At 45.6% G+C, this 19,602-nt stretch overlaps 1 protein-coding gene across 1 annotated transcript in view; it reads right to left on the bottom strand.

Annotated features, from left to right (window-relative positions):
- The window catches only part of LOC126188437 (glutamate-gated chloride channel-like), a 161,984-nt gene that overhangs the window by 123,481 nt on the left and 18,901 nt on the right, over positions 1-19,602 (bottom strand). Inside the window, exon 3 of the mRNA XM_049930043.1 lies at positions 15,529-15,641. Within this exon, the coding sequence (XP_049786000.1) occupies positions 15,529-15,641 (113 nt within the window). The remainder of the gene's footprint in view (positions 1-15,528; positions 15,642-19,602) is intronic.

Here is a 19,602-nt window from a genome sequence, read left to right as displayed (position 1 = left end):
GCAGCATTATGGGAGGAAGGATAATTGGCCCCCATTTTATCGATGGCAATCTAAATGATTCAATGTAAGCTGATTTCTTACGTAATGTTCCACCGATGTTACTACAAGATGTTTCACTACATGACAGAATGGCAATGTACTTCCAACACGATGGATGTCCGGCACATAGCTCGCGTGCGGCTGAAGCGGTATTGAATAGGATATTTCATGAAGGTGGATTGGTCGTCGAAGCACCATACCATGACCCTCACGTTCACCGGATCTGACGTCCCGTGAGGAAAGTTGAAAGATATTTGCTATCGTGATCCACCGACAAAGCCTGACAACATGCGTCAGCGCATTGTCAATGCATGTGCGAACATTACGGAAGGCGAACTACTCGCTGGAATGTCGTTACACGTATTGCCAAATGCATTGAGGTTGACGGACATCATTTTGAGCATTTATTAGATTAATTTGGTATTTTCGGGTAATCACGCTGTACAGCATGCGTTCTCAGAAATGAAAAGTTCACAGAGGTACATGTATCACATCGGAATAACCGAAATAAAATGTTCAAACGTACCGACGTTCTGTATTTTAATTTAAAAAACCTACCTGTTACCAACTGTTCGTCTAACATTGTGAGCCATATGTTTGTGACTATTACAGCGCCATCTATCACAAAGCGAAAAAAGTTGTCCAACTAAAACATTCATATTTCTTTACGTACTATATGACTGTGTAATAAAAAAGTGGGGGTTCCTGTTTAAAAAACAGCAGTTGATATACGTTTGAGCTATGGCAGCGCCATCTAGCGGGCCAACCATAGCGTCATCTGGTTTCCCCCTTCAAGCTAGACGAGTTTCGTTCTTTGTAGTTTTTTAGTTTGACGCTTATGTCGTAAGCAATTTGGCCCGGTCATGATCAATGGACCACCCTATATATATACAGGGTGTCCCAGCTATCTTGTCCACCCAAAATATCTCTGGAACAATAACAGCTATTGGAAAACGACTTTCACCGGTATCAATGTAGGGCTGGGGCCCATGAATGTACATATTTGGAAACATTCTAAAACGAAAGCATATGTGTTTTTTAAGACGAACTTATGTTTTTTTAAATGGACCTCCTATATTTTTTCTTCAGCAATCCATAGCATGACAAAGCACATGCACAATGGCGTTGATTGCATCGCAATATTCCCATTACATCCCGAGATATTGAGATGCGAAGTTGACGCTTGAAACACCCGGCATGCGCTGCTAGCCACGTCCTGAGGCTCAGGCGGGCAGCATGGGGTTCACGCCTGAGCCTCAGGACGTGCGCTAGCAGCGCATGTCGGGTGTTTCAAGCGTCAACTTCGCGTCTTAATATCTCGGGATGTAATGGGAATATTGCGATGCAATCAACGCCATTGTGCATGTGCTTTGTCATGCTATGGACTGCTGAAGAAAAAATATAGGAGGTCCATTTAAAAAAACATAAGTTTGTCTTAAAAAAACACTTATGCTTTCGTTTTAGAATGTTTCCAATTATGTACATTCATGGGCCCCAGCCCTACATTGATACCGGTGAAAGTCGTTTTCCAATAGCTATTATTGTTCCAGAGATATTTTGGGTGGACAAGATAGAGCTGGGACACCCTGTATATATATATATATATATATATATATATATATATATATATATATATATATATATGTGTGTGTGTGTGTGTGTGTGTGTGTGTGTGTGTGTACGTATGGGTGGTAGGTTGTGTGGGTGGGTGTGACATTCACTTAGTTTTTATTTATTGACATTATTATCAGAACAATAATTCTCTCATTATGGATATCTGTTATTATCGTTTTAGTGTAAATAAGGCAGTGATGTATTTCGTGGTTCTATGCCAGAAGTTGTTGATCTTCAGCTGGAATTACTAAAGTTCTGCTACAGATATAACAAAACGGTGATCGGAAGCCTGTAGAATCTCAGAAACCCTCTAATAGCGCACCGCGTTTACATTTTGCTCAATACGGTCTGGTACTCTCGAACTAACCCGCGCCATTGTCATTTCCCGCCTGAGACAATTCGTGTGAATGTATCACCTCCGCTGTATCCTTTCCTTTCCCCTATTTTCTGACTTTAGATGAGTCGGCACACTCCTTTGCTGCTCAGCAAGAGAAAGAAAGGCTTCCTGATGACGGCCGCAGCTGTGGTGGGAGGAGGGACGAGTTAAACAGAAACACGCATAGCCGCAGTGGCGCCACCTCCAGCGGCTGCGTGCGTAGTGCCAGCAGAGTGGTGGGCAGCGGCAGTGCCTGCCGTACCGTGGTGGCTGAGGAGAAGAGCAGCAGGCAGCCGGCCCTTATAACGCCGCGGCCGCAGCCGTAATGCGCGCAGCGCAACGCTGATGGGCGCGCCGCTACTCGCGCGCCAGCTTTGTACGAGAGTCTGAAAGGAGGTGGCAGCCTCACTCCGAAAAGATGCTGGCAGGGCAGCCGAGGCGCGCGGCTGGTAAACCTCCACCACCATCGCAACATTAACAAAGCAACTGGTGTGCTGCGTCTGCGCCTATTATTTTAAATAATCGCTTTCAATGACGCACATCAAATTGTAGGGCAATACGAATTCGTGATTCTATATGATATTGAGACTTCGAAGAACCAATACACATACTGTTTTTCATGTCATTCAGAAATAGAGAAATTAGTATCCATATTCTCCGCTGAAGCGCCAAAGAAACTGGTGTAGGCATGCGTATTCAAAAATGGTTCAAATGGCTCTGAGCACTATGGGACTCAACATCTTAGGTCATAAGTCCCCTAGAACGTAGAACTACTTAAACCTAACTAACCTAAGGACATCACACACATCCATGCCCGAGGCAGGATTCGAACCTGCGACCGTAGCAGTCCCGCGGTTCCGGACTGCAGCGCCAGAACCGCACGGCCACCGCGGCCGGCATGCGTATTCAAATACAGAGAATCTAAATAGTCAGAATACGACGTTGCGGTCGGCAAGGCCTATATAACACAACAAGTATCTGGCGCAGTTGTTAGATCGGTTATTGCAGCTACAATGATAGGTTATCAAGATTTAAGTGAGTTTGAACTTGGTGTTATACTCGGCACACGACCGATGGGACGCAGCATCTCCGAGGTAGCGATGAAGTAGGGATTTTCTCGTGTGATCATTTCACGAATGTATCGTGAATATCACGAATCCGGTAAAACATCAAATCTCCGACATCGCTGCGACGGGAAAAAAATCTTGCGAGAATGGGACCAACAGCGACTGAAGAGAATTTTTCAACGTGACAGAAGTGCAGCTCTTCCACAAATCGCTGGAGATTACAATGCTGGGCCATCAACAAGTGGCAGCGTGTGAACCAGTCAACGAAACATCATCCAAACGGGCTTTCGGAGCCGAAGGCCCACTCGTGTACCCTTGATGACTGCACGACAGAAAGCTTTATGCCTCACCTGGGCCCGTCAACACCGACATTGAACTCTTGATGACTGTAAACATGTTGCCTGGTTGGACGAGTCTTGTTTCAAATTGTATCTAGCGGATGGACGTGTACGGTTATAGAGACAACCTGATGAATCCATTGACTCTGCATATCAACAGGGGACTGTTCAAGCTGGTGGAGGCTCTGTAATGAAGTGGGAGGTGTGTAGTTGGATTGATATGGGACCCCTGACACGTCTAGATACGACTCTAACAGGTGACACGTGCGTAAAGCGTCCTGTCTGATCACCTGCATCCATTTATGTCCATTGTAAATTCCGACCACTTCAGCAATTCCAGCAGGATAATACAACATCCAAAAGTTCCAGAATTGCTACAGACTGGCTCCAGAAACATTATTCCTGAGTTTAAATACTTCCATTCGCTACCAAACTCCCCAGACATGAACATTATTGAGCATTTCTGCAACGTGCTGCTCAGAAGAGAACTCCACCCCCTGTACTCTTACGGATTTATGGACAGCCCTGTGCAACAGTCATGGTGTCAACCCCCTCCATCACTACTGCAGACATTATACGATTCCGTGCCACGCCGTATTGCGGCATTTCTTCGTGCTCGCGGGGGCCCTACACGATAGTAGGTAAGTGTACCAGTTTCTTTGGTTCTTCAGTGTATATATATGTTATACCTAGTGATTTACGGACTTCTGAGGAGGGCGGAGTTTATTAGTCCTCCCATGCGTTGCAGGTAATTCCTTCAGTAGCTTGATATTTTGAGAACCGTTTCGCAGTACTAATACTTAGTCGGCACCAACCTTTCTCGTTCTTTAAAAGAAGTAGTAGAAGAAGACTTGTAAAAGAATACATTTTATTCGAAAGCCACTTTTTATGTTGTTCGTTTGATAAAAATACTCTAAAGTGCTCTCATTTATTTATATATGACGTGAAATAATTGTGTTCACTTACCTAAGTTCCAGTAGATGGCGATTTGTTGCTCTGAAAGTGAACACAGCTATTTAACTCAACACCACTATATTGTGTAATATACAAATAAACTCAAGCATTTTAGCGAATTTTTATTTTTGAAACAACTTATAAAGTGGCACTAAATACTTAAGCAGACAACACGTTGTTGGTCAAAATATCTGTGTAACTGAAAATATTAGCCATCTGAAAATGGGAATGGTAGCCCGAAACTGGCTATGCCACTAAAATAAAACATTTAAAAATTGTTTGCAGCGTGTTTTACCCACTATCATTACATCCCGCGGAGTTCGCAAGATCCAGCATGGACGAGATAACATCCTACATATTTTATATTACATTCATTACGACAACCACGATTCACGTTACATGTAATATACGAAAGGACTTCAAAAAGTAAGTTAAACATTATTATGGTCTGTCAAGTAACTTTTATTGACTGTTGCACTATACTCTGAAGTGACACAGGTACATGATGATATGTTCAACGTAGTCACCGAGTCTCTGTAAGCATTTGTTGGAACGCTCTATTAGTCGCTAAATGCCGGATCCGATAGTCGATCACGGAGTCATTCGAGAACGGCTGTGTGAACGTCCTCGTCGTCAGAAAATCTCTTTCCCCGCATGATGCAAGAATTGCACTGTATGACGAATCAGTATCACCCACGTCTGTTCGGCCTTGATTAAGTTGTTGGCACCATTTCATTACGGCCGGACGTGACATCTCGTCTGCTTCATATACAGCCGGAAACTCATGCTGAATCTGTGTCTAATGTAGACGTTTTGCCTACAAGAATCATAGTTTCTCATGTACTACAACTTAGAAGTCATTATCAGTTACTGCACCATTTGAGTCCACATTGTGATGCAACTGTTATCCGTACTGCAGCAGAACTGTGTCTTCTGGAATCCCTGGACATGTAATCTCTTCTGACAATGCGACACTCTTGTTGCACAATGGTCTTAGCGTGGAATGGTGCTTTCTGAAGTTCCTACGTATAACCTTACATCTACAAACCATTATGACATAAATAGTCCAGGAAAAAGCACAGTTTATATTTGCTCATATTAAGCGCAGCAGTAAAGACAGCTTACAGACAGGTAGATTTAAAGTATGGGCACTAGCACCAATAGGCATAAGATAAGGTGTCGAAGATGGAGAGAAAGACAATGTGATGTAACAGAAGTAATGAATGTATTTTATCCATATATTCCTTTGTAGAGAGGAGAATAGCAACCGCTATCAGTCCAATACAAGGTGATGTTATTTAACGCACGATCGCTTTCGAGCTTGTGCCCTTTCTCACATGGTTTACACACATATACATGTTTCCATACTCAGTGTTGTAGATCATTGTGTGAATAAAAACCAAATAACTGGTGATGACTAAGTAGACACAGGTGAAAGATTTGGAAGCGGCTAAGTGACGTGTGTTGTAAAATATTATGGTACTTACCTATAGCCGGTGTATCCATATCGGTTCCACATTACGGTTATCACTTTTTCCTTTACAAAAATGTTTCGTCTTTTACACGTTAACTGCAAATTAGTCACACTGCTAATTATGGGTGCTTCGATGTTGTGTCGTTGATAAAGTAGTGGCACTTTAGATGTTTGTAGCTGCAGAAGCACATGAACTCACAACAACCAACGTATATATGTTGCAGAACAGAGGTTATGGTCAAAGATCTTAGGTCTAAGAAGTACAAAGACGTTACACAAACAGATACGTAACAGCTAGTACAAATTATATAACTGAAACTGGAACATGATTGTGGAACCACAACGTCATTTATAATTTATAGAACGATAACTGGCAAACTATATGTGGTTAAATGATTTGTTTTTCAAAGAACTGCAACTTCTGAGAGCACCACCGGGTACAGTTTACGATTTTAAAACATAAGGTAAAGATGTCTAGAAATTATTTCTTTGCAAGGTATACTTATTGGTTGGGAATTTGGTGTGCTGATTTGGAGCTATGGATGTAAATTTCGAGCTCTTCAATAAGATTAATTTCCTTTCCTCTGTTGACAATTTGTAGTATCTGCAGGTTGTCTTTAATGGCTGTGGCTGAGTGGCCATGTTCTTTCAAATGTGTTACAAAAGTGAATTTTTATCAAAATTATTTAGGCACAAGGCATCCATGTGTTCTCGGTATCTTACAGAGACTCCTCCCTGTCTGGCCTAACTAGAATTCTGGTATTTCACAAAAGTTTGTAAATATCTAATCTGATTTGCTGTGAAAAAATTTGTAAATTTGTGGTAAGATCTTATGGGACCACACTGCTGAGGTCATCGGTCCCTAAGCTTACACACTACTTAATCTAACTAATTTACGCTAAGGATAACACACATACTCAAGCCCGAAGGAGGACTCGAACTCCGACGGGGGGAGGGGGGGGGGGGGGAGGAGCCACTCGAACCGTGACAGGACGCCATAATAGACCTCGCGGCTACACGGCGCGGCTTTGCTGTGACAATGGGTACTTGTCTTGCTGCAGTGAATGATGTGCTGTCGTAGCTTATTGTTAATACTGAAGGATATATGAATACCAGTGTCGGGAAAAGGTTAGCAACTAGGCATGAATTTTTTTCCTGTGAAGGGGATGCGAGAAAATGTGTGTATTTTTTCCTGTTAATCTGATCTAGGAGATGTGCAGTGTTTCTTTCTGATTATCAATTACATCTGAGTTGTTCCATTCCTGTATGTAATTCCTTTGATAATGTTCATTTCTTTTTGTTCATCAAGAAACTCCATTTACACAAACTTAATAATGTATACAGAGTGAATTACCTAAAACTTGCACCGCAAACTAAAAGTGGGATAAATTAGAATGTCAGTGGAGTTCATTACAAGATTCTAAGGCCACACAACATACTGTGTTTTGAAAAGTTGCTCACTGGCATTTGTTTGTGCCATTCAACAAGCATAGTTGCTAAGAACGATATTGTTATGTTTCCTTTCAGTGAGCTTATGTGTTCACTGAGTGCACTGTGACTTGTTAGTCAGTGTGTGACAGTCGCAGCAGTAGGTCGTGAGTGGACAATGGGGGTTACCAACGCAGAAAAAGCTGATATGGCCATGGAGTACGAAGAGTGTACGAAGAAAGCAGTTTGTCCTGGTAAGGCGTATGCGGCATGTTAACTCCCGAGGATGTGGCATGAGTCAGAGAAGTGTCCTAAGTATTCTCCATCGACATAGGTTCCATCCCCATCATATCATTCCCATCGGAACCTGCTTGGACACGATTATGTGAATCGTGTTAACTTCCGCACGAAGGTATTACGACAGGATACTCCAGAAGTATAATGTACCTTGTTTAGTGATGAAGCCACATTTACCAATCCTGGCCAGTTAAACCACCGAAAATTGCACTAATGGTCTTTTTACAATCCCCGTTGGTCGTCAACTGGAGCGTCAACGTTCAGGGAGCGTAAACGTGTGGTGTGGCTTCCACGGATGCTAGCAATCGTTTCTCTGCAGGCTAGGAAGAAGCTGTGGTACCAACATGCTGGCTGTCCAGCCCATAGTGCACGAAGTACTAAAATATGTCTTCACCAATTGTTTCCAAATCGTTGGACTGGATGCAGAAGACCTGTACCTTGGTCGGCCTATTGCCTGGATTTGACCCCTTCAGACTTCTTCCTGTGGGGAAAGCTGAAAGACGCTGTGTACAAGGACATGCTAACTGCATCTTTTGATATGGAACGACGTATTACTGCAGTCTGCCTATACATCTCCGCTAAAATACCGGCACGTGTGCAGCAGTTGTTCAATACCAGACTGGAAGCGTGCATTGCCACTGCCGGTGATAATTTTGAACACAACCTGTGGTAGTTAATTGTCTCGTTACTGGTCAGAATAAATATAACTAGTGTATGCACTTGTGTTGCTCTTTACTGTGTGCCACCACAGTTATTGTACAAGTGTCAGTGTGGGAACGTTTCAAAATACGAGATCTCGTAAATAACTCGCACTAAAATCCTGCAATAAACATCACTGAGATTCTAATTTACCCTACTTTTAGTTTGTTAATGTCAATAGGCATTGTTCCACTTTAAAAAAGTGTATGTTTGCACCAATAATACACTTTCTAAGTATTATTACAATCTGTTTATTGACTAACACTACGAGCCACTGCCTACTAATCCGTTCTCTGAAAACCACACCGCAGTTACACTTTACATTTCCGTAATATTTGCTGTGCAAGTTTTAGGTGATTCATCTTGAATAGACAGTTCGTCCATCCGGGGAATCGAGAATCTTGACAAGTTTTCCTGTTATCGATATCGATACTGAAAAGATATCGGTCCAGGGAATTCCAAGACTTTCGAGAATGTTTATATTTTACGTTTTCACTTTAAATTTTTTGCGCGATTTCGCATTTGCTATTGTAATTCCTGAGATAAAGGGGTCTTATCTGAGGACCAGCCAGACAGTCGGATAACAAAAGACAGATAAATATTTTTGTTTGATATAAATACAAATTTACGAATTTTGGATTTTCCCTTACTTATACTGTGAAACTTTGCTTATTGCCAAGTTCCATAATTCTAGGTCACCGGAAAGTACACTATAGATTTTGATGAGTGAGTTTACGAGTATCAGAATACGTGATATAATACCGTATATTTTGATTTCATTGACTTAGAAGGTTAAATTTTTACACCTCCAAGTAAAAATAGACCTTAGTATGTGATATAAATTTCAGCTCTCTACTTTCGAGATTGTTTTAATATTATGTTTTCAGTTTAAATTTTTTGTGTAATTTCACATTTGCTCCTGATAAAAAGATGTCTTAACTTACGGGCACACAGAAAGTCGGATAACATGTGATAAAAAAATTACTTCTCGTTATATAATCATAAATTAACCATTTTCGAACTTTTTCCTTCAGCTGTACAGTGGTACCTTGCTGCTTGCCGAATTTTATTATTCTAGGTTCACGGGAAGTACGCTACAGGTTTTGATGAGCGAGTTTGCGTGTATAAAAATATGTGACCTAAATGGCTAAAACTTTTAATTATACTGAATTACAAGCTTAAAGATTTTACACTGCCAATGGACCGTACACCTTAGAATGTGAGATAAAGCCGCGCGGGATTAGCCGAGCGGTCTAAAGGCGCTGCAGTCATGGACTGTGCGGCTGGTCCCGGCGGAGGTTCAAAGTTGCTCTGAGCACTATGGGACTTAATATCTATGGTCAGCAGTCCCCTAGAACGTAGAACTACTTAAACCTAACTAACCTAAGGACATCACACACATCCATGCCCGAGGCAGGATTCGAACCTGCGACCGTAGCGGTCACGCGGTTCCAGACTGAAGCACCTAGAACCGCACAGCCACACCGGCCAGCCCCGGCGGAGGTTCGAGTCCTCCCTCGGGCATGGGTGTCTGTGTTTGTCCTTAGGATGATTTAGGTTAAGTAGTGTGTAAGCTTAGGGACTGATGACCTTAACAGTGAAGTCGCATAAGATTTCACAAACATTTTTGTGAGATAAATTTCACTTGACACGTCTATCGGTGCCTGAGAAAAAAATGTTGTTGACAGTAGAACAGACATACTGACAACAAAGTGATCGTATAAGGGTTATGTTTTTATCGGTTATGGTACGGAACCCTAAAAATTGTCGTCCAGGTTTTTCATTCATGATATTAAATAATGACAGCTTGTGTTTCGATTACGATGCAATGACAGATACTTAATCTCTGATGCGAGGTATTAGGCTGCGTGAGCACCGAGGAACGAATGAAGTAGATAGAGCGTATGGAAGCCAAGTAGCTTGGCTGACTGCAGCTATAATAACTAGGCGTATGATGTACTGACAGGTTCGAATAGATGGATGTTGCAGATGCAGCGTGCACTAGCATTCATGGTTAGTCTAATAGTCTAGAACCGAGCGAGGTGGCGCAGTGGTTAGCACACTAGACTCGCATTCGGGAGGACGACGGTTCAATCCCGTCTCCGGCCATCCTGATTTAGGTTTTCCGTGATTTCCCTAAATCGCTTCAGGCAAATGCCGGGATGGTTCCTTTGAAAGGGCACGGCCGATTTCCTTCCCCATCCTTCGCTCACCCGAGCTTGCGCTCCGTCTCTAATGACCTCGTTGTCGACGGGGCGTTAAACACTAATATCCTCCTCCTCCTCTAATAGTCTAGAACTTTGCCTTACCGTGCCGTGTTGGATTACTTGCAATAATAGAGGTTTGGTATTTCCATCCACTGGACAACACCTCCGTAAGAATTGTTATTACTAATGAATTACATAGCAGTTCATATTAGTAGCACAATACTATAACATTTCAGTATTTTCTGGCATTTCAGTACAACTGGAATTAAATAACTCACGCATCTTGTACGTCTCTCCACATCCCAGGTAGTCCGTGGCACAGTTATGATTTATACAGTTTAATGACGAAAGCTGCCACTTATCTCTGTATATTACGGACAGCATTGTGACTTGAAAGTGTATATCTCGCAGATGTGCATTTTTAATCTAAAAGTTCTAGAAGTAGCAACGTACACCGTGTTTATATAGCAGCCGCATTTCTCCGTAGAAGCTGGTTGCACGTTTGCGATGGGACATCTCACGCTGGATGAGAACCGCGGTTCACCGATTCGTGTTTTGGTAGTAGTGCACGTTGCGCTACGCATTACAATATTGTGTTATGAAGCATCGAGGTTTTCTGATCTGCCACCCACTACTGAAACACTCTTCTCCCCCGCCCCTTGTCCCTTCTTCATCACCTGAGATACGAGACGGGTGTAATTACGTCACTTTGGATACCAGAAAAGTACCCTGCCAGTACGTAATAGGTATACCTATGTATAATTTTGAGGAACTACAGCAGTGGAAATAGAGATGTATTTTCACACACTTATTATGGGTTATGATGGCTGGATGCTTCTAGTATTTTTTTAGAGTGTTCTTCAGTGTAATATGTCGTCAGAGGGAGAATTACACTCCTGGAAATTAGTCCGCCGCTCGTGGTCTCGCGGTAGCGTTCTCGCTTCCCGAGCACGGGGTCCCGGGTTCGATTCCCGGCGGGGTCAGGGATTTTCACCTGCCTCGAGATGACTGGGTGTCTGTGTTGTCCTCATCATTTCATCATCATCCAGGAAAGTGGCGAAATTGGACTGAGCAACGGTTGGGAAATTGTACGGGCGCTGATAACCACGCAGTTGAGCGCCCCACAAACCAAACATCATCATCATCACTCCTGGAAATTGAAATAAGAACACCGTGAATTCATTGTCCCAGGAAGGGGACACTTTATTGACACATTCCTGGGGTCAGATACATCACATGATCACACTGACAGAACCACAGGCACATAGACACAGGCAACAGAGCATGCACAATGTCGGCACTAGTACAGTGTATATCCACCTTTCGCAGCAATGCAGGCTGCTATTCTCCCATGGAGACGATCGTAGAGATGCTGGATGTAGTCCTGTGGAACGGCTTGCCATGCCATTTCCACCTCGCGCCTCAGTTGGACCAGCGTTCGTGCTGGACGTGCAGACCGCGTGAGACGACGCTTCATCCAGTCCCAAACATGCTCAATGGGGGACAGATCCGGAGATCTTGCTGGCCAGGGTAGTTGACTTACACCTTCTAGAGCACGTTGGGTGGCACGGGATACATGCGGACGTGCATTGTCCTGTTGGAACAGCAAGTTCCCTTGCCGGTCTAGGAATGGTAGAACGATGGGTTCGATGACGGTTTGGATGTACCGTGCACTATTCAGTGTCCCCTCGACGATCACCAGTGGTGTACGGCCAGTGTAGGAGATCGCTCCCCACACCATGATGCCAGGTGTTGGCCCTGTGTGCCTCGGTCGTATGCAGTCCTGATTGTGGCGCTCACCTGCACGGCGCCAAACACGCATACGACCATCATTGGCACCAAGGCAGAAGCGACTCTCATCGCTGAAGACGACACGTCTCCATTCGTCCCTCCATTCACGCCTGTCGCGACATCACTGGAGGCGGGCTGCACGATGTTGGGGCGTGAGCGGAAGACGGCCTAACGGTGTGCGGGACCGTAGCCCAGCTTCATGGAGACGGTTGCGAATGGTCCTCGCCGATACCCCAGGAGCAACAGTGTCCCTAATTTGCTGGGAAGTGGCGGTGCGGTCCCCTACGGCGATGCGTAGGATCCTACGGTCTTGGCGTGCATCCGTGCGTCGCTGCGGTCCGGTCCCAGGTCGACGGGCACGTGCACCTTCCGCTGACCACTGGCGACAACATCGATGTACTGTGGAGACCTCACGCCCCACGTGTTGAGCAATTCGGCGGTACGTCCACCCGGCCTCCCGCATGCCCACTATACGCCCTCGCTCAAAGTCCGTCAACTGCACATACGGTTCACGTCCACCCTGTCGCGGTATGCTACCAGTCTTAAAGACTGCGATGGAGCTCCGTATGCCACGGCAAACTGGCTGATACTGACGGCGGCGGTGCACAAATGCTGCGCAGCTAGCGCCATTCGACGGCCAACACCGCGGTTCCTGGTGTGTCCGCTGTGCCGTGCGTGTGATCATTGCTTGTACAGCCCTCTCGCAGTGTCCGGAGCAAGTATGGTGGGTCTGACACACCGGTGTCAATGTGTTCTTTTTTCCATTTCCAGGAGTGTGATTACTTGCATTTCAGTCGTAGTTGAACGCTCTATACTGAGTGATTCTACAAATGTTACTGGAGCCTAGTGTAGCAACGAGGTTCACCATAAGCATCAGCTGCGGTATAACATTGTCCAGTCATATTAATATGACCACCGGTCAAAAGCCCGTACAGTTATCATTCGTAGAGCGAGACGTGCAGGAAGGTAGTTAATGAGGTTCTGGAAGGTATCGCCAGGGGTGCGGAGCCATGCCGACTCCAGTGTCGTGGCCAGCTGCGCAGTGTTTCTCGGATCATGGCGCGAAGAGCCCGATCAAGGTCGTCCCACATATTCTCGACCTAGTTTAAATCCGGAGTGTCTGGTGGCCAGAGAAGTATGGTAAACCCATCCTGACGCTCTTCGAACCACGCATCTAGACCGCGAGCTGTGTAACACGTTCCATTGTCCTGCTGGTAAATGCCATCGTTCCGAGGAATAACAAACTGTATGTAGAGGTCGACATGGTCGCCAAGGATAGATGCATACTTTTGTTGATCCGAATGACGAGATTACCCAGGGGATACTGTCCATTCATCATCACGGCTTTAGAAAGCATCGCTCCTGCGAAACGCAACTCGCCCCTTTTTCAAATGATATGTTGCGAACCATGGATGAAGGGTATCAGACGGATGCCATATTCCTGGACTTCCGGAAAGTGTTCGACTCGGTGCCCCACTGCAGACTCCTTACTGAGATACGAGCATATGGGATTGGTTCCCAAGTATGTGAGTGGCTCGAAGACTTCTTAAGTAATAGAACCCAGTACGTTGTCCTCGATGGTGAGTGTTCATCGGAGGTGAGGGTATCATCTGGAGTGCCCCAGGGAAGTGTGGTAGGTCCGATGTTGTTTTCTGTCTACATAAATGACCTTTTGGATAGGGTGGATAGCAATCTGCGGCTGTTTGCTGATGATGCTGTGGTGTATGGGAAGTCGTCGTCGTTGAGTGACTGTAGGAGGATACAGTATGACTTGGACAGGATTTGTGATTGGTGTAAAGAATGGCAGCTAACTCTAAATATAGATAAATGTAAATTAATGCAGATGAATAGGAAAAAGAATCCCGTAATGTTTGAATACTCCATTAGTAGTGTAGCGCTTGACACAGTCACGTCGATTAAATATTTGGGCGTAACATTGCAGAGCGATATGAAGTGGGACAAGCATGTAATGGTAGTTGTGGGGAAGGCGGATACTCGTCTTCGGTTCATTGGTAGAATTTTGGGAAGATATGATCCATCTGTAAAGGAGACCGCTTATAAAACAGTAATACGATCTATTCTTGAATACTGCTCGAGCGTTTGAGATCCCTATCAGGTCGGATTGAGGGAGGACATAGAAGCAATTCAGAGGCGGGCTGCTAGATTTGTTACTGGTAGGTTTGATCATCACGCGAGTGTTACGGAAATGCTTCAGGAACTCGGGTGGGAGTCTCTAGACGAAAGGAGGCGTTCTTTTCGTGAATCGCTACTGAGGAAATTTAGAGAACCAGTATTTGAGGCTGACTGCAGTACAACTTACATTTCGCGGAAAGACCACAAAGATAAGATAAGAGAGATTAGGGCTCGTACAGAGACACATAGGCAGTCATTTTTCCCTCGTTCTGTTTGGGAGTGGAACGGGGAGAGAAGATGCTAGTTGTGGTACCAGGTACCCTCTGCCACGCACCGTATGGTGGATTGCGGAGTATGTATGTAGATTTAGACGTAGATGTAGATGCCACTAAAACATTCCCCCGAACATAACGCGCAGTCCTCCAGCCTGAACCCTTCGAACGATTGTTGCAGAGTGTTTGTTTTCAGACGTCACGCCCGATGGAGGGTAAAACGTGATTCATCTGAAAACGTCACCTGTCGCCCCTCAGTGGGCGTCCATTTGCGGTTTTGAAGTGCAAAGCCGGCCTTCGTCGCCGATGAACAGCAGTCAGAACGGGTGCATAAGTCAGGGTCGTGCTGCGGAGTCCCACAAGCAGCAACGTATGCTGAACTCTCGTCGAGACACTATTGGTATCCCCTTGGTTCATCTGGGCGGTCAGCTTCTCCCATGCACACATCCGCAGCCTTCGTTCACACCTTTCATCCGAGGCCCATGGTACACCACAGTCTCCTCGACACTGACTTTGGATAGCGTCATTTTTCCATGCACTGCATACTTTAACCACGGCGGTACGAGAGCAGTTTATAAACTTAACCGTTTCGGAAGAGCTATCACCCTTTTGCTCGAAATCAATGCCGTTTTCGACTGCAGACAAATCGCTCCACTTCTGCAATACGACAACGATTGCACTGTTTTCCGCGCCACTCGGTAATGCACTGCTAGTCCTGCTAGTCTGAGAGTGTTTGTTGCACGCTGACGTCGCACATAGGCGGTGGTCACATTGACCTGTGTTTGGAGGAACGCGCGGGCGCAGGCCCACCGCTTAGCAAAGCGCGCCGCGCTGCTCACCTGTGCCGTTGTACCCCGGCGGCCGCAACCGCGCGTCGTAGCGGCTCGGGCTCAGGACGTGCTCCATCACCTGCCTCTCCGCCTCCCGGACGTTGGTCTTCTGATCCGCGCATCTAAAGCAGAAAACCGGTCACCAGATGCATCTCTTACACAAAACGCCACTGCACTACAAAGCCACCGCCAGGTTCACTGTATTGTCAAAAGTATCCACATACCTACTAGCGGACATTAATTTAGCATGTTTCCCCCCTTCGCCTTTACAATAGTTTGAACTCTGCTTGCGGTACCTTCATTGAGGTGCGTGAATATCTGTGGAGAAATGACAACCTACACTACTGGCCATTAAAATTGCTACACCAAGAAGATGACGTGCTACGGACGTGAAATTTAACCGACAGGAAGAAGATGCTGTGATATGCAAATGATTAGCTTTTCAGATCATTCACACAAGGTTGGCGCCGGTGGCGACACCTACAGCGTGCTGACATGACGAAAGTTTCCAACCGATTTCTCATACACAGACAGCAGTTCACCAGCGTTGCCTGGTCAAACGTTGTTGTGATGCCTCGTGTAAGGAGGAAAAATGCGTACCATCACGTTTCCGAATTTGATAAAGGTCGGATTGTAGCCTGTCGCGATTGCGGTTTATCGTATAGCGACACTGCTGCTCGCGTTGGTCGAGATCCAATGACTGTTAGCAGAATATGGAATCGGTGGGTTCAGTAGGGTAATACGGAACGCCGTGCTGGGTCCCAACGGCCTCTTATCTCTAGCAGTCGAGATGAGAGGCATCTTATCCGCATGGCTGTAACGTATCGTGCAGCCACGTCTCGATCCCTGAGTCAACAGATGGGGACGTTTGCAAGACAACAACCATCTACACGAACAGTTGGACGACGTTCGCAGCAGCATGGGCTATCAGCTCTGAGACCATGACTGCGCTTACCCTTGACGCTGCATCACAGACAGCAACGCATGCGATGGTGTACTCAACGACGAACCTGGGTGCACAATGGCAAAACGTCATTTTTTCGGATGAATCCAGGTTCTGTTTACAGCAGCATGATGGTCGCATCCGTGTTTGGCGACATCGCGGTGAACGAACATTGGAAGCGTGTATTCGTCATCGCCTTACTGGTGTATCAACCGTCGTGATGGTATGGGGTGCCATTGGTTACACCTCGGTCACCTCTTGTTCGCATTGACGGCACTTTGGACAGTGGACGTTACATTTCAGATGTGTTACGACTCGTGGCTCTACCCTTCATTCGATCCCTGCGGAACCCTACATTTCAGCAGGATAATACACGACCGTATGTTGCAGGTCCTGAACGGCCCTTTCTGGATACAGAAAATGTTCGACTGCTACCCTGGCCAGCACATTCTCCAAATCTCTCACCAATTGAAAACGTCTGGTCAACGGTGGCCGTCAACTGGCTCGTCACAATACACCAGTCACTACTCTTGATGAACTGTGGTATCGTGTTGAAGCTGCATAGACAGCTGCACCTGTACACGCCATCCAAGCTCTGTTTGACTCAACGCCCAGCCGTATCAAGGCCGTTATTACCGCCAGAGGTGGTTGTTCCGGGTAATGATTTCTTAAGATCTATGCACCCAAATTACGTGAAAATGTAATCACATGTCTGTTCTAGTATAACATATTTGTCCAATGAATACCCGTTTATCATCTGTATTTCTTCTTGGTGCAGCAATTTTAAAGGCCAGTAGTGTATTTCAGCCGTGCATGGCTCGTGTTCCCGCCATCATCTATTTTACACTCTGTTTTTATCGTACTTCTACCTTACTACGTTGATTTAAATTACTACTGTCGCTGAGTTACTGCTTTGACTGACCGTCACAGGCGCTAGCAACGTGTATAGATATATCCCCTCTCTGCTCGATTGCTATTACTTCCCGGTCGTTGTCTGTCGTGAGAGAGTTCGGGTTTTAAGTTCGGGTCTGCCAGTCAGTTGGAACGCATCTGTCGTGCAGTCCGGACCTGCCAGTCGCGGAGTTGCAATGCGACACTAGTGCAGTCGAGTTGGAGCAGCAGTGAGGTCTGCGTCGACATGGCTCACCCGACCATTGCCACCAAGCGTCACTTGAGAGGGGCCACGGTCTCGGTGGACCGTCGGTCGGTCGTCCTACCGGGCAACGCGTTTTGGCTCGCCAGTCGTTCATGAGTCGGCTGTGTGTGTGTGTGTGTGTGTGTGTGTGTGTGTTTGTGTGTGTGTGTGTGTGTGTGTGCAGCGACTCCCGATTTGTCTTCGTGTGTGCTTAGTTACTGTTGGGTATCGTTCAGGTCTCCGTGAAAGTGTTTGGCAGGTTGTGCGTGTAGTTGGCGTTATTTCCACTAACGACTGTTTTCTGAGGGAAGTGCTCCGTCTCATCGGGAGACGTGCAACTGGTTGTCTCAGCGCTTCTGACCCCCTTCAGTTAACAATTTGTGGAACTTGGGCCGGTCCTTTCCTGGTGCAGGGATGTCGTTTAGCCAGTGAGCGTGTTTCCTCTGCATGGTTGGGTCAGAGCCAGTATTTCCGCCGTCGTTTGTCTGGAAGTGAGTGGGAGACGCACCAGCAGTGCAGTCGCGACGGAGCAGCAGTCGCGGACGGACCAGCACGCAGTCGGTCGGCTGCTGCGGACCAGGGAAGATATCTCCGCGCGGTGCAGTCGCTGGGTCCTCTGCCGGTTCCTGTGCAGTGTCGGAGCGTGAGTGGAGCTGTCCGATCGCTACGAGCTTCGTGGTTCACCGACCCAGGACGTCAAAGTTGAGTGGTGTTTTAAGTACCCAACCATGTCCATCCATGTTGTGGTTCGTTTCGGTGGTTCGCTGTTGGGGAGGTTTTCCTGTGAACGACACCGAGTGTCTGTACATATTTGATAGTGGATAGTTAGGTCCGTAACATTTTGTGCTTGCGTTCTCATGTACCGATTTGTGGCAAGCAAGTCGCTGTGTCGGTCGTTCCGTGGCTGTCCCCTGGTTGGGTTCCGACGGATCGAGTGTAGTTGGGCTCACCACCTGTTTCGCCGAAGTGAACGAGGGCAGACCGACCTCCCTGTAGCGTTCTGAGTGCCACCGGTGTTCAATTATCTGTTTTCAACTGCTTCAAATTGAAGGCTTATGGTTATTTTCTTCTTTTTTCTTAAAATTTTGCAAAATTAATTCTTTAATTTATCATTTCAGCTCAAACATTGTGGCCTTCTGCCTTTAAAAGTCTATTGTAATATATTCTAAAATTTTGAAACTTAATGGTGGCCTTCAGCCTTTGGTATTGCACGTTGCATATGTTTGTTCTATCTACTTTGCTGTGATGTTTTTTTTTAATTATTTTATTGCTATCTTATGTGGATTTTTATCGTGTTGATTTGGTAAGATTTCTTATTTGGAGGCCTTCAACCGTGAAAGAGTTGCATTCGGTAAAGACCGCTTTGGTTGTAAAGGTGTTATTAAATTACAATAAATTACAATTAGAAGGTGAAACTGATCCAATCCTTACTTGGCCTTTTCCACAATCCTAATTACCTGTTCTGCCAAGTGGGTTTAGCGGGCGTATCGCTATTCTTTGTCAATAGCCGCCACTGAAGGTATTCATAAAGGAGACTGGGTCTGGAATGAGAGCGACGGTCTAAGTCATCCCAGGAGTTTTTCACTGAATTCAGGTCGAGATTATGGGCTGGCCAAATCGTTTCAGGAATGTTAATGTCCAGAAATCACTGAATCATATATGCTTCTTTATGGCAGTTGGTACTGTCATGCTGATACAAACAATGAACACATCGTAACTGCTCCTCTTCTGTATGCAGTACTCAGCGCTATAAAATGTGTTCCTATCCTCCCCCATTTACCGTTTTCTTAAGCGCAACGAAAACCACGAAAAACACCCCCCAAACGAAATTCCACCTCCTCTCTATTTCACTGTTGGCACTTCAGGTTAACGTTCTCCAGGCATTCACCAAAACCAAGTCCTTACATCGGATTGTCACAGGGTGTAACATGACTCATCACTCCAGTCATCGATTGTCCAGTGGCGTTACTCTTTACACACGTCAAGCGTCGCTTAGCATCGACTA

This window comes from Schistocerca cancellata, chromosome 1, assembly GCF_023864275.1.
Source record: "Schistocerca cancellata isolate TAMUIC-IGC-003103 chromosome 1, iqSchCanc2.1, whole genome shotgun sequence".
Lineage (NCBI taxonomy): Eukaryota > Metazoa > Arthropoda > Insecta > Orthoptera > Acrididae > Schistocerca > Schistocerca cancellata.
Note: the sequence above shows the minus strand (reverse complement) of the source record. Positions and strands in the feature narration are given on the sequence as shown.